The sequence below is a fragment of the Balaenoptera musculus genome, chromosome 1 (genome assembly GCF_009873245.2).
Source record: "Balaenoptera musculus isolate JJ_BM4_2016_0621 chromosome 1, mBalMus1.pri.v3, whole genome shotgun sequence".
Taxonomy (NCBI): domain Eukaryota; kingdom Metazoa; phylum Chordata; class Mammalia; order Artiodactyla; family Balaenopteridae; genus Balaenoptera; species Balaenoptera musculus.
In genome coordinates, this window is record NC_045785.1 from 43,808,118 (window position 1) to 43,822,534 (window position 14,417).

Below are 14,417 nucleotides of genomic sequence, written 5' to 3' on the forward strand. Positions count from 1 at the left end.
TCTCCTGATAATATCTGAGCTAATAAATGTTGTCCATAAGAGCTATTATGGTTCATCATACAACTATATATAGGACTGCCTTTAAAAATTAAATATAAGCACCTCTATTTGTATCTGCTATAGAGTCCTAGCAGTTATTTCTTTATCAGAGTGTTCTAAATGGAAAGAAATGTATGCTGGCTGAATGACCTTTGGACCAACCAAGTCATCATTCAGTATACTGTTAAAATAAAATGTTAAAAGTATACTTTATTTTTAAACTATAAAAATTTAGAAACCCACCCCAAAACCCCAATAATTTTTAATACCAGAAATAAACCTCCCCAAGCATAAACTATAAACTTAAAGCATACTTAAGAGTGGGACATGTCAAACCTCTCTCTAGAGATCATTTTGATAAATTACAGAATTGTAGAGGAGATGAATTCAGTACAGACTTTGCTGAAGGACCATTTCTGTCAACTATGTGCTAGCCTACTGGATGAGTGAGGCCTTGGAACTATATAGCTTTACAACTTCTGACTAGCCTATGTTAAGAGACACATTTTACGTCTTACCTCTGAACTCATACATATTCTGCACTAAAACGAATTTCAGGAAAAAATTCGTATTTGTGCAAAATACGTTCTGATATTTCTTATGCAGTATCAGTTTTACTATCGGGTGCAAACCACTAAATTGATTACACTTCCCACAATGTGAATTATACTACTTTAAAAGCTTTGCCATAGGGCACAATGACCTCTTAATACTAAGGAATGAAGAGATATGTGTTCTCAGGGGCAAAGGGAATAATGGATTTGGTGAGAGGCTTCCAATATAACAACCCAACTTAAAGTTCATCCCTCTAGCCCCTTTCCATTATTTTTGGTAGACTGACCTAAGTCTAAATAAGCGTTAATCAGAAAAGAATGATCACAGATGCTGGCCACTCCCAGCCAAAAGTTAAAGTAACAAGTTTCCACAGACAAAAAAAATAATCTGTTTTTTAAAATGCAAGAATACAAGTTCGAAGAGATTAAAAGATAAGAGATGGAAATTAAGCATGGCAGAATTTAAGAAACAAAGATTTGAAAATTGGGAAACTGATACAAAATAGACAAGGCATAGAGAAAATAGGCTGGAGGGGGGAAAAATGGAAAATAATAAAAAGGTATAGAGATAATCAAGAAAAGACATGAAAAGAAATCCTGCATGTGTATAATTGACATTGCTGATAAAGAGAATTGAGCAAATCAAACTTTAAAAATTCAAATAGAAGAAAAATCACCTTGATTTAAAAGATAAAGAATTATATGGGCATCCAAGCAGAGAAATCAAGTCATGTATAGTGAGGGAAAAGATCAGGATGATCTCAGGTCTTCATTAAGGCAGAGAAGCAAAAGGCTCCAAAGGTCTGAGGAAAACAAAGTGTGCCAGGAACTTTACACCCAGCCAAAGTTGTCCTTAAAATATAAAGGGAATAGATATTCTCAAATATGCAAGTGCTTAAAAGCATACAACCACTTGGGAAAAAACTGCCTGATAATGAAATTTACTCAGCAAGAAATGAATCAAATTAAGGACTCAGGAAAAAAAGAAGCGGTAAAAGAAATGGTAGTAAACATTTTAGAAATTTTAAATTAAAAATGGGAAATTATCATAAGACAAATGAAATATTTGAACATTGTCTATATATGAATAATATAACCAGGAAGTAGGGGAACTCTTTTAAGTGTCCTGGTTTCATTTTTTATGACAGGAGTCATATACTATCTCTAAAACATACAAGAAGCTAGAAAAAAATTACTCTAGCTAGCCTCTTTAATGTTTTCTGTAATTGTCCTTAATTTTGAAGGAGTCTTTTAGAACTAGATTCTCTTGTAGAAAAAATTTTTAAGTTGAACATTTCTTCACTTTTACATTTTTTTCTTTTGCTAAATCCAAGTAAAATTAATTTGCCAGATGTACTAAATATAGCATATGAGCCCACTTTTGTAAAACTTTTCCTATGTGTGTATCTGTATATATGTGTACATATATGTATATAAGGTATATATTTTAAGAGATGGTTTGAAAAAATGAAGTTCACTAGATATTAATAGTATTAATTTCTGGTTTATGGGTTTTCGAGTGATTTTTATACTTTGTTCTTTTACTTAATGCTTTTTTTTTGTAATAAACACAGTTAAATTATCCTTTACAAGGAAAAATTGAGTTGTTTGGAGTAGAGCTTTTTTTATAAGCTTACCAACACAGTTTATATATCGTTTTTTGGAACTGCAAATTGGTAACCACTTTTTGGCAATACAGCAATTTGGCGATATGTAGCAGGAACCTTAGAACTTTTATCCTTTTTATCTAATAATCCCATTTATAAGAATTCACCATAATAGAATACAGTTGACCCTTGAATAACGTGGGTTTGAACTGCATGAGTCCACTTGTATGCAGGGTTTTTTCCAATAAATATTACTGTCCTACATGATCCAAAGTTGGCTGAATCTGCAGATGTGGAACCATGGATATGGAGGGCTGACTATGGTATTTGAGCATCCATAGATTTTCGTATCTGCCACAGATCCTGGAACCAATTCTCTGTGGATTCTGAGGGATGACTATAATCAAATACACACAAAAACAGCCTTATCCTATCATCATTTTACATATATTTTTATGTAGAGAAGAACTGGAAATAGCAAAAATGTCCATCTGTAGGGGACTGAATGAGTAAATTACATAGTATGTCATTAATATTCATATTTTTAAATAATCTTTAATGGCAAGGGAAAATACTAATCTCTCCAAGTGATTAAACATTATACAAAACATTTCAAAGCAATGTGACCTTAAGTGTGTGTGTTCTCTGCAGAAGACTGATAATTTTACACTTTTCAATTGATGTACAATGAATTTGAATTCATAATCAAAAACTTAAGTTTGTAATTTATATGAAAAATTTGTAAACTTATGAAACTCAGCTACTACTGCATAAATTATCAATACAAACTAAGAGTTTTCTATTTTTCAACTTGGAACAGTTATGCAATTATTGAACACTGGCAATTACTGAAGGAGGAACAAATGAGATGCTAAAAATTACTATATAGAACACTGTTATACAAGTAAAACCTAGGTTACTGGGGTTTATCGCCCCATAAATACCTTTTGCCAGGTGGTATACTGCCTTCCTTTGGGAAGGAAGACTGAACTGGGGGCAGTCTCTTGCTGTAGATGGGCAGATTGTTTTGTTTTGTTTTGTTTTTGGCCACGCCTCATGGCTTGTGGGATTTTAGTTTCCCGACCAGGGATCGAACCCAGGCCCTCGGCAGTGAGAGCGCAGAGTCCCAACCACTGGACCACCAGGGAATTCCCAGATTGTTTTCTTAATGAATATTTCAAATATATACAAAAGTAGAACAGTAAAATGAATACCCTATTCTCTAAGACCTGAAAGGAGATGAAATACTTAGAACACTGACTTTAAAAGAAAATCTTGAATTCTCCAAGTCACAGTTTAACAGAAAAGTATATGTTGGGCCAGGTTATCTCATCAACAAAACAAATAAGCTGAACTCCACCGCTTAGTAGGATTCCGCGGGATGCTGATTGAAGCTTTTTTTTTTTTAATTGAAGTATAATTGATCAACAACACTGTGTTAGTTCCAGGTGCACAGCATAGTGATTCAGTATTTCCCTACATTACAAAATGATCACCATGGGATGCTGAAGCTTTAATATGAAAAACTAACAGTAAACACACTTGATCTTAACGTTTAATAAATGCCTTTCCAGGGCTATAAATACCACAGGAAAACCTTCAACCTCCTGCAATAGATTTCAAGCATCTTCCTTCCATGTTGGAAAATATGGCAAAAGCCCAAGTGCTCTCATATTTAAGGAATGCATATCTGAGGAAGCAGAACAAAGATAACATACTGTTCTTAAAAGACATTTGTACTTACTTATTCTGCAGGTTTCCAAATAAATCTATAGCATGATTTGGTCTAAAATCCCTGGCAAATCTCTGAGTTGTTTAGACAAGATGACCTCACCTCAATGTATAGTACCAAAAACAGCTACAAAATCTCCCACCAACAACACAAGTTTGAAATCCAACTATAATCACTGATCACAAGGCATTATTGGTAAACACCATCCTCACAAGTATACCTTCCAGGCAGTAGTTCAGGACTCAGAATGGATAGTCTGGCTCACATTAGTTCCTCAGTAAATAAGAATTACCTTCCCTCCACTAAACTCTACTTCAAAAGATCTGATTCAATTCTATTTCCAACACATAACTGTGCTAACTTTAGAATTCATTTTGTTTTGCACCTCAGTTTTCCCAATGATAAAATGAGACAGCATCTGCTTCTATCAACCTCATATGGGTGTTGTGAAGATCCAATAAAATAACATGAAAAGATTCTTAGATCTTTTTCTAAAACTAAGTCTGTGATTTAGAATACTCTATTCAATGAGAGTAAAACAACTCTCTGAATTGTTACATTATATTCCTATCATCTAAACAACCAGATGAATTAACAAAATTTGACTCTTGTCAAAAAGATTTATTAACTTAAAATAGAATTACTTCAAATACAGACAAAAGCAAATTTCTGTTCAAGTTGGAATATTTTCAATATACAAGAATGTAAAAGAAAAAAATTCTAAATCTTCATGTTGAAGTTTTATTTTATTTTTTTTCACCTTTTAAAAAGTTTTTGGCACTACAAGGTTCTGTAAAGAATAGAAGTGACAAATTTAAAACACATGAAAGTCTTTCCTAATTCTTAAGAACAATATATATAAAGTCTGAAGCAACCAAAGTATGAATACAGCTAATAGAAAATAAAGAATGTAATTTTTAAATTCTCTCTTTATACAATTCATCAAGGTTAAACAAAACATAAAATTCCCTTAAAAATAGGGTAATAAAATAGATGAAATTTGTATCACTCAATTTGGTGATACTAGTAAAAACTATAGTTCATATTTATATACAAATAATACAGTCTTTAAAAACAGTCTTAGAATTTAAATAAGCTATCTAAACGTGTTAAAATTTTAAATCAGGACCTGATTTGTTTTGCTTTCCATTAAATGTCACTTTTTCTGCTGAATGTAACTGACATTGAGGTACGGATACCCTTGAGACAGCAGGATTGGCTGGTTGCTGTGCATCGGTAGACCAGCTGAAAGAAAATGGACTCGCATTACTCCGACACGTTTCCTCTTGGTGGGTGGGGACAACGCTCTCTACACCGACGGGTGGCACATCTGTCTGTTGGACACAACACAGACAGGAAACTGAAAGGCTTGTGCCTATTTATCTGACAACCTCTTAGAATTAACTGTAGCTAGTTCTCTTTTTTTTGTATTAATATAGTAAAGAGGAGATTAAGCATGTCAAAACATTTAGTGGGGGGAGAAGGAGGAGGAGGGAAGGAAAATGTGGGTATGTGAAAGAAAATGGAGGCGACAAGAGAGATGGAGGGGAGGAATTAAGGGGAAAAAATCCACCAGGGAAGAACTTCAGACTCTCCTCCCCCAAAAGGGCTTGTATGACCAATAGTAATTTCCCTCAGCCCTAGTTCTTTGCTCAGAATAAACCAGCCATAGTTAAGGTTCTGCCATTCTATAATACAGCAATGCCCCACCAAGTACAATGGATAGTTTACAAAGGCTTAAGTGTATCAAGCCTGATAATCATACCAGGGGCTTCCCCTTAGAAGTTATTTTATTTAGTCAACATTCCCAGAGTGCCTTTCTTTACTTTCTTGAACTCCTAGTTTAACTGTATTAACTCTGACTCTAGTTTTCTTAACTCCTAAGTTAACCAAGGGCTGAAGGCCAGATTCAGACATTCCCTATTTGAACTGAGATACTGCTGAGGCAATTAGGCTAGGTAAAATACTACTCATTACTTAGATCAAAGCCATTATTGGTACATTAGTACCAACAGAATATAATCAATTCTAATGTCATTCAAGTCTTAGTTTTACTAAACAAATTTGACTGTCACCACTCAACTCAAAAACTTCTACTAGATCCCCACCACTTACTAAGTCCAAACTCCTTCATCATATGGCCTCAGCCTACCTCCTCTAGCCTCATCACCTATACATTTTCCCATTTACCTCATCTAGTCCTATTATTTTCTCTTTTCTCTTTTTTCCTATTCTTTTCACTGAGGCAAAACTCAGTGACTTTGCATGTATTATGGCCTCAGCTAAGAACACTCCTCCTCTCTAATCTCTACATGATCTCTAGGAAAAAAATCCCATCTCTCTTTCAAGATCTAGTTTGAATGTCAAAATCTTGTGCAATTTGATCCCTGGTGTCCATATTCTGCTCTCTCTGCTAGGGCAAAGTTAACTGATTCCGCTAAGCTCCTATTCTTTTCTATTTTACAGGTCTGGCTTTCCTAATAAAATATGCATTAAGTGCAGGGGTTTTATTTAATTCTTGCTTGAGCAATAAGCACCTAACACAGTCTGACACACAGTATGCTCTCTCAATAAATATTTACTGAATTCATAAATTTTCACTCCAAGATCCTGACCTTTACAAAGGCTCCTTGTCCCAGAACAAAACCCACCCAGCCTGTGACAAATACGTAAGCAATGGTACCTTGAGTATAGAAAGGTTTGTTGGGCTGAAATCTGGCATTTCCCTGATGCATGAAGTTCTGATGCAAACCATAAGGCCACGAAGCTGGGACAAGAGGGAAATGGGGTCGTGGTGCATGTTCCCAAGGAATTGGAGGATTTAGTCCTGGAAATCCTGGCTCTGCATTTCAACAATAAAGGAGAGACATATTTTAAAACATCACTTTGTTCATTCAAATATTCCTTCATTCCACAAAGATTTATTGAGTATCTACCACTGACCAAGAAATATGCTAAATGCAGAGGATACCAAAAAAAATTTTTTAAGGAATAAAAACACTGTAATTGTCCTCAAATTATTCATAAAGGAAACATTTAAGAAGACATACACAATAATATGTGGTAATTGCTATAACAGAGCAGTGGAAGGTGTCTAAAGAGAGGACTAACCCAATTGTTCAAGGACAGAGAAGGTTTTCCTAAAATGATGGACTAAATTGAGTGTTAAAGGACAAGGAACAAGTTACGCAAAATGGGACAAGGAGGACATTTTAGACAGGAGGAATAGTGTGTTCAAAAGCCAGGAAGCAGGAAAGTACAGCAAGTTTGGGAAGCTGCAAAACGATTGGCAATACAGAGACAGAGGTAAAGGAAGGCAGCGGTAAGAGAAAAGGTTGGACAGGTAGGTAGGGTCTATATTTCAAAGAACCTTAGTACGTCACTAAGGAGCTTAACATTTTATCCTAAAGACAATGCCAACTAAACCAGAATCAATTATATCTTGGCCTGGAAGAAGATCCTATTAGAAGCTGAGGCATCGTGGTGAAATAGCTGAAAACTTGTGCATTGGAGCCAAACAGGTCTAAGTTCAAATACCAGTTTCAAAAATTACTAAGGTTTAATTATGAACCCCAGGTTGTTATGAGAATTAAATAAGATAACAAAAATAAAGTGGCCTGCACAAATTCCGTCGTATTAAGTAGGAACTCAAAAAATAGGAGTCCTATTCTTTCTATGGCAAACCACCCCCACCAATCTACTTCCCTTTAAGATCTATCTTTAAGTACATCTTTCAAAGCACAGTAACCCCTGAATCTTCTGGATCATTGTTGGTGGCTTTTCTCATTCAGGATCACAATGTGGCAAGAAATAATCTAAAAGACACTGCCCTTATTCACTAAACTTCCTAGCAGGAAGTCAGGAGGTACAGGATAGGGAGGAGTAGGGAGCAAGAAAACTAAAACCCATACTAGCCACACTCCTACAAAGTTCAGTCTTCTCAGGAGGTAACCAGGTAAACAAAGCAGCTGGTTCACTGCAAGTTCATAAAGCCAAGTTACAACTAAGAGCTGAAGCTGCAGAGCTCAGAGTTTACAAAAAATAAGACTGGGTATACAGTACTGAGGTCCTGACCAATTGAGAAATGTTTTAACATAAAAGGGTATCTTTTAATATTATGACATAGTATGAGTGTGTTTCATGTTTGGTAATTGCCATCAGTGTTGCTTTTGTTGTGGTCATCCATGTACAATGCTTGGTGTCAGTCTATTTATGTCTTGTAAAAATAAAATACAGTGTGTGTGTGTGTGTGAATAAAAAAAATAAATAAATAAATAAATAAATAAAGGCAAAAAAAAAAAAAAGGGTATCTTTTAGAATATACTTCAATCTCTCTTGGCCATTTTTCGCAACCAAGTATTTTCATAATACAATTAAAGATAGTCTGAAAAATTATCATTAAAGATAATCTGAAAAATGGGGTAAAAACTACTCATACAACCTCCTACTACTCTAATACAACCACTAGTATCATTTTAATATATCCCCATCCGGTCTCTCCATTTTTAACATAATGTTAACTTTAGCTGTAATATTAACTAGGAGTTGCGCACCCATCCAACAAATAATAAATATTTGCTGTGTAACACTTTATTACATAATAATAATATATTATACAAATAATGTATCTACCTTACATCAGGCACTATACTGGACACCAGGGAGACAATGACAGGCAAGAAACAATTCATAACCTCTAAAAGTTCAGTCTAATGCATTATGGAGACAAGTAGACAGGCGATTTCAACACAGGAAAACAAGTGTTATAATATGGATAGCAAGGAAACATGAAGGAGAGAAATGATACCTAATACAACTGGAAGACAGGATCAACAAGAATTAAAGACTTCCTGAAGAAAGTGATCTACATTTTAAAACAGAGGATGAGTAAGTTAGCCAAGCTTTGGAGCAAAGCAGAAGGAGGTGAGAGTGAACAGGAGAGTTAATGGAGAGGATATTCCTGGCAGAGGGAACAACTTAGGTAAACAATCAGGGGTAAGAGTACGGTGTGTTTGTAGGATGTTAATTTATTAGTTCATTAAGGCTGAAACAGAGATCAAGGAGGTAGGGAGAAGAAGGAGTTAAAACTGAGTCGATATATCAAAAGGCAAAGCATTGGGTCTGTCTTCATGGTTATATAACTCAGTGACTATCAAGATGCATATCGTGGCATGCACACAATAGACATTTGTTGAATGAGAGAAGCAGAGGCCACATTAGAATGGCCATGTATGACATATATCCTTTGATCCTGGAAATTTAAATGAGTTCCCACATTCTGGAATTTCTGCTCAGCAAAATATATTATCTGTATTATTCCAAAGAGGTCTGAGCGCTTTAAGGAATAATATATATTTGCTTAAAATTATCACTAAAATTATTTTGAAAATTGATAAAGGGAAAGAATCAAGCTTGTAGTCTGCATTTCCTATACAAACAATATTTCAGGATACCCAAGCAGTTAATACGGAAAAGAATCACAGACAAAAATTACAGAAGAATCACAAAGAGTAAATAGAAAATACTGATAACTGTTAAATCTGGGTAATGGGGGGGTTCATTATACTTTAATCTCTCCTTTTGTGTACATTTCAAATTTTCCCTAGTAAGAAAAAATCTACATATAAAACTAGATTAATGGAATTTATCAACTATTTTTAAATATGCAAAGATAAAAAAATGACTGGATGGTAATACACCAAAATATTTCTGAGCAGTTCTGTCTAGGAATTGAGATTATATATGATTTTCATTTTCTTTTTCAAATGCTCTACAAAGAATATGTATTATTTAGATATCAGTAAAAAAAAACCACTATTCTTTCTTAAGCTACAAAGTGCCACTAATCTTTTTCTTTTTTAAAAATTGCTCCTTACTAAAAGATAGTAAGGATCTAGGGCAAAGATTACAGGTTTTAAAGAAAGAAACTGGTTTTAATCTTGGATCTACTATGATTATGATAGGATGATAGTTATTTAACCCTTCAATTTCCTCAACTGTAAAATGAATGCTAATAATACCTACACCAAGCAAGACTGCAGCGAAAACTTAAAATAATAACAAAATAATAACTAAAATTTATGTTTATTACCTCATTTAATATTCACAACATCCCTGTGAGTTAGGTGCTATTAATGCACCTATTTTACAGATGAAACCAATGCACAAATAGATTACGCAACTGCCCAATGCCACATAATAAATGGCAGAGCCAGGATTCATATCCAGGCAGTCTGAATCCACAGTCTATACTCTTTACCTTTATCTAATGTTATACTGCCCCTCCACAAATATTGCTTGCCATCTTTTTACTCACATTTATTTCCCAGGTTCAACCAATAATACCAATCATCCAACCTTTCTACAGACAGACAGATACAAAAGAAGAAAAGGAAGGGTTACCCGAATTTCCCACTGTACCATTGTTCACCAGGGAATTTGGAGCCACAGTACGAGGCCAGTGTCCATCATGAGAGGAGCTAGGGATTGCCACAGGTCTGGCAGCAGGCTGTGCAAAGATGATGCTGGGATCGTTCAGGCCAATATTGCTGGGGGCACTGCCTGGTGCAGAATGGAGCACTGGGCCGTGAATAGGCCAGGATGGGGCAGGGATCTGGAGGGGGTGCATTGGCAACAATCCCATATTGTGCATGGGAGAATACTGAGCTGGTGGTGACTGAGGAAAGTTATACATAGGCATCTGGACCTGATGGGGGGACTGGGCCCCCTGCTGAGGTGGGCCAAGCTTGGGTTGGGATCCTGGCTGAGATGGAGGCTGGGTAATGGCAGTGGATTGGGAAGAGTTCTGTGGAAATGGCTGGGGCTGAGGAGAATAAGATGGTGAATCAGACTGCGGAGAAAAAAAAAAAAAAGACATTTTAAAATTAATTTACAAACATCTTAATTATATAAAAGCAGAGATTAGCAAAATATAAAACTATGGAGTTATTTTACTAGAGTATTATAAATAGAACTCTATGGTATACATAGTAACAAATAATAACAGAACCTCATTTTATACGAAGGCAGAGTTTTTCCCAAAGTTCTCAAACTCTCTCTCACAGAGGCTTTATCTCATAAACCTTTTTACTGCCCAAAGAAGACAGCCCAGACATCATACCCATCATGTAGAACCCACAATTCCAATTTTAACTAGAAATTTACATCTAAATATCTCAGAGTCACTTTCATTCAGCTCCTCAACAAGCATTTACTGAGTGTCAATTAAGTATTGGGGGGACTTCCCTGGTGGTGCAGTGGTTAAGAATCTACCTGCCAATGCAGGGGACACGGGTTAGAGCCCTGGTCCGGGAAGATCCCACATGCCGCAGAGCAACTAAGCCCATGAGCCACAACTACTGAGTCCGTGTGCCACAACTACTGAAGCCCACGCACCTAGAGCCCATGCTCCACAACAAGAGAAGCCACCGCAATGAGAAGCCCGTGCACCACAACGAAGAGTAGCCCCAGCCTGCCGCAAATAGAGAAAGCCTGCTGGCAGCAATGAAGACCCAACGCAGCCAAAAACTAAATAAATAAAATAAGTAATTTTATAAAAAAGAAAAAAAAGAATTAAAAAAAAATTATGTACTGGGCATTGTTCTAGGTATTAAAAATATAATACTAACATGTATGCCCTCATAAAGCTTAAAGTCAATGGGGGAAAAGAGGAGGAACAGATAAAGATTACATAAGCAAAAAAAAAAAAAAAAAAAAAGATTACATAAGCAATCACAATACAGTATAATAATTACTATGATAAACACTGTATAATATACAATGAAATCCCAGAGCAGGAACACCTAAACCCACTTTGGGAGAAGGAGGGAAGATAAGATGAAGGAAAGTGGAAATCTTCCTGAAGGAAGTGACCTTTAAGCTGAGACTCAAGATAAATAGAAAACAGTCTGATAAAAGGGTAGAGATAAGGAAAAGGGAAGATTCAGTTAGAGGGAACAACATAGTTAAAGGTTTATAGGTACAAAAACACATGCCCTTTTAAAAAAAAGTAATTGGAATCTGAAATGGTTGCCTAGGCTAGGGAAGCAAATGGTTGTAAGCTATTTTTTACAGATAGAAACAACAGGACCTTGTGACTGACTGGATGTGGAGGCTGAGGGAGGAGTAGTAGTTCAGGAAACTAGATAGATAGCGGGATCATTCAATGAGATGGAGAACACAGGAGGAAGAGGCAAACCTGGGGAGTTGGAAAGAAATATAAGCTACATTCTAGACATGTTGAAGCTGCAGTGCTTTGTGAGACCTCCGAATAGCAATGTTCATTAGTCAGACTCTTACCCAAATCTCAGGTGAGAAAAAAGTGAGTGCTAGAAGAAGAGGAAAGTTAGGGGCACCACAGGAAAGTGATTAGAGCACAGGTTTTGGAGCCAGAACCTAAGGATACAAGTTCTGGTTCCAAGTGTCTGTTGACCTCATGCAAGAAACTTAAATCTCAGCTTCTTCACCCGTAAGGTATAAATAATAATAGAATCTACATCAGAGGTTTTTGTGAAGATTAACTACAACAATATATGTCAAAAATGTAAACACCAAATTCAGAATAGTAGATACATTTTAGTAGCAAGGAAGGGATGGTAGGAAGGTTTTAAGATGGGAACAGCATCCAAGAGGAATGCATAGGGCTTGTCAGCTGTGGGTAATTTTTTAATAAACCAAAAACAACAAAGCATTAAGAATTGTTAAAACCTGGTGGTAGTGCATGGATGTTTATTATTTTCTATAATTTTTCAACATTTTAAAAATATTTTTTAATAAGAAACAGGAAGAACGAATGCATATACAGCACATAGCACTCAATAAATATTAGTTAATATAATTGTTATTATATAACTTTTATGAAACTGTCAGGCCCATAGTAGTACATATTCAAATGTTTGAGGTAGGGTTAGTGGGCTCCTAAATGTTTTTCCAAGACAAGCCCTACTGCTGCTCTTCAAATTCTCTAAGAATTTTTTCTAAAATACAGATCACATCAGATTTAGCATGTTTTAACAGATAACAGCTTTGAAGCTACACAGACCTGGGTTTGAATCTTTTAATTTTTCTTACTCTCAGCTTCCCAATTTGTAAAATTTGATCATACCAATATCTACCACTTCACATGTCCATTCAAAGGATTAAATGTGATAATACGTGTGAAGCACTAAAAGCATAGTGTCAGATTTAGAGTAAGCATTCAGTTAGTATTTATTAATTTAAGAAGTGAAAGGTGAATACAGATTTAGACAAAGGTTAGAGCAACTCAGCAAAGTTAATATGAGACCTGTGAATCTGAACTCTAATTAAAGAGTCTGTCTTTCACAGGATATATTTCACTAGGTATCCATATCAGCGATGAGAAGACACACAAAATTTCAAGCAAGTGAAGTGCCATGCATGTATTGCCCTAACAGTACTAAACCCTTAATACATCTCAATTTTGGGGGCTATTTTTAATTAATGGTACTCATATTCTTCCATTATGCAAAAGCTAAAACATCAAAGTTATCACCTCATTTTAATCCAACCAACAACCTTATTTGGTAGTTACCTTATTTTACAAATAAGAAATAGGTTCACTGAAGTTAAGTAGCTTGCCCATAGATATAAACCCAGATCTACATTACTCCAAAAGTAATGCTCATTCCAGCTGATGTGCCTAGCAAGGACGCCTCTATAAAGCACTGTGTAATCTGGAAGATTGTATTTACCAATCTGAAAGATCCTATCACCTACCAAAATTAGTACTATCTTCCTGCCAAGACCAACCTATCCGCAGGCAGAGTACTTACACATTCTGAGGACTGTCTAGTCCTTATGGACTGATCACCTTGTTGTTGGGCTGAACCAGCCACCTGTTGGGCATTTACAAGATTGCGGACCAGCTGGGCTGCTAAGAGAAGACATCAAAAAGAAATTCAATAGATAAAGAAAATAACAGAGAAATGACAATCAATAAACTCTCTTCTTTGGTACAACAGTCTCAAATCTGAGATTTTATAAACTTGGACTTTTAAACTATGATTATGTTAGTGAAGAACTTTTAATAACTCATTTTTTTTCTTGTTTGTTAAGCCATTTCTCAATCCTTAGAGCATTAAAAAAAAATACACTGGTCCTGGAAACAAGAACAAGTGTCATATTGCTTTTCTAAAGGAGACAATATATTTATTTAAGAAAATAACTTCTGCAACAAGAATCTGAATAACTGGAAATCATCGCTTATAAAATATTTTGTTTTTTTCTTTCAATAAACTCTCATTTGGGTTTCTACTTCATAAAATTCCTTATGATACATAACAGGAACAGATCTCCCTCTCTCATAAAAGCAGTGGGAAGAGATATAATTTCTCCTTCATGTTCCCAGAAAAAAATCTCTCTCTTTGATAAATTATAAGGTCCAAAATCATACAGCTATGTTTAGAACAGAGAATAATCAGGGTCCTTAGAATGACACCAACACAAATGACTTTATTTCCACCAGAA

The 14,417-nt window shown here is 35.4% G+C and overlaps 1 protein-coding gene across 6 annotated transcripts in view; it reads right to left on the reverse strand.

Annotated features, from left to right (window-relative positions):
• Positions 1-4,536: 4,536 nt before the first annotated feature.
• Positions 4,537-14,417, reverse strand: part of TUT4 (terminal uridylyl transferase 4) — a 148,943-nt gene continuing 139,062 nt past the window's right edge. For 3 of the 6 annotated variants that reach the window (XM_036844941.1, XM_036844935.1, XM_036844926.1), the window contains exons 27-30: positions 13,724-13,824; positions 10,335-10,782; positions 6,616-6,774; positions 4,539-5,177 (exon numbers count right to left, since the gene is read on the reverse strand). In XM_036844941.1, the coding sequence (XP_036700836.1) occupies positions 5,089-5,177; positions 6,616-6,774; positions 10,335-10,782; positions 13,724-13,824 (797 nt within the window). In that variant the 3' untranslated portion in view covers positions 4,539-5,088. Of the gene's footprint in view, positions 5,267-6,615; positions 6,775-10,334; positions 10,783-13,723; positions 13,825-14,417 lie in introns of all 6 variants that reach the window. The other 3 variants (XM_036844967.1, XM_036844959.1, XM_036844951.1) reach the window with 2 other exon arrangements.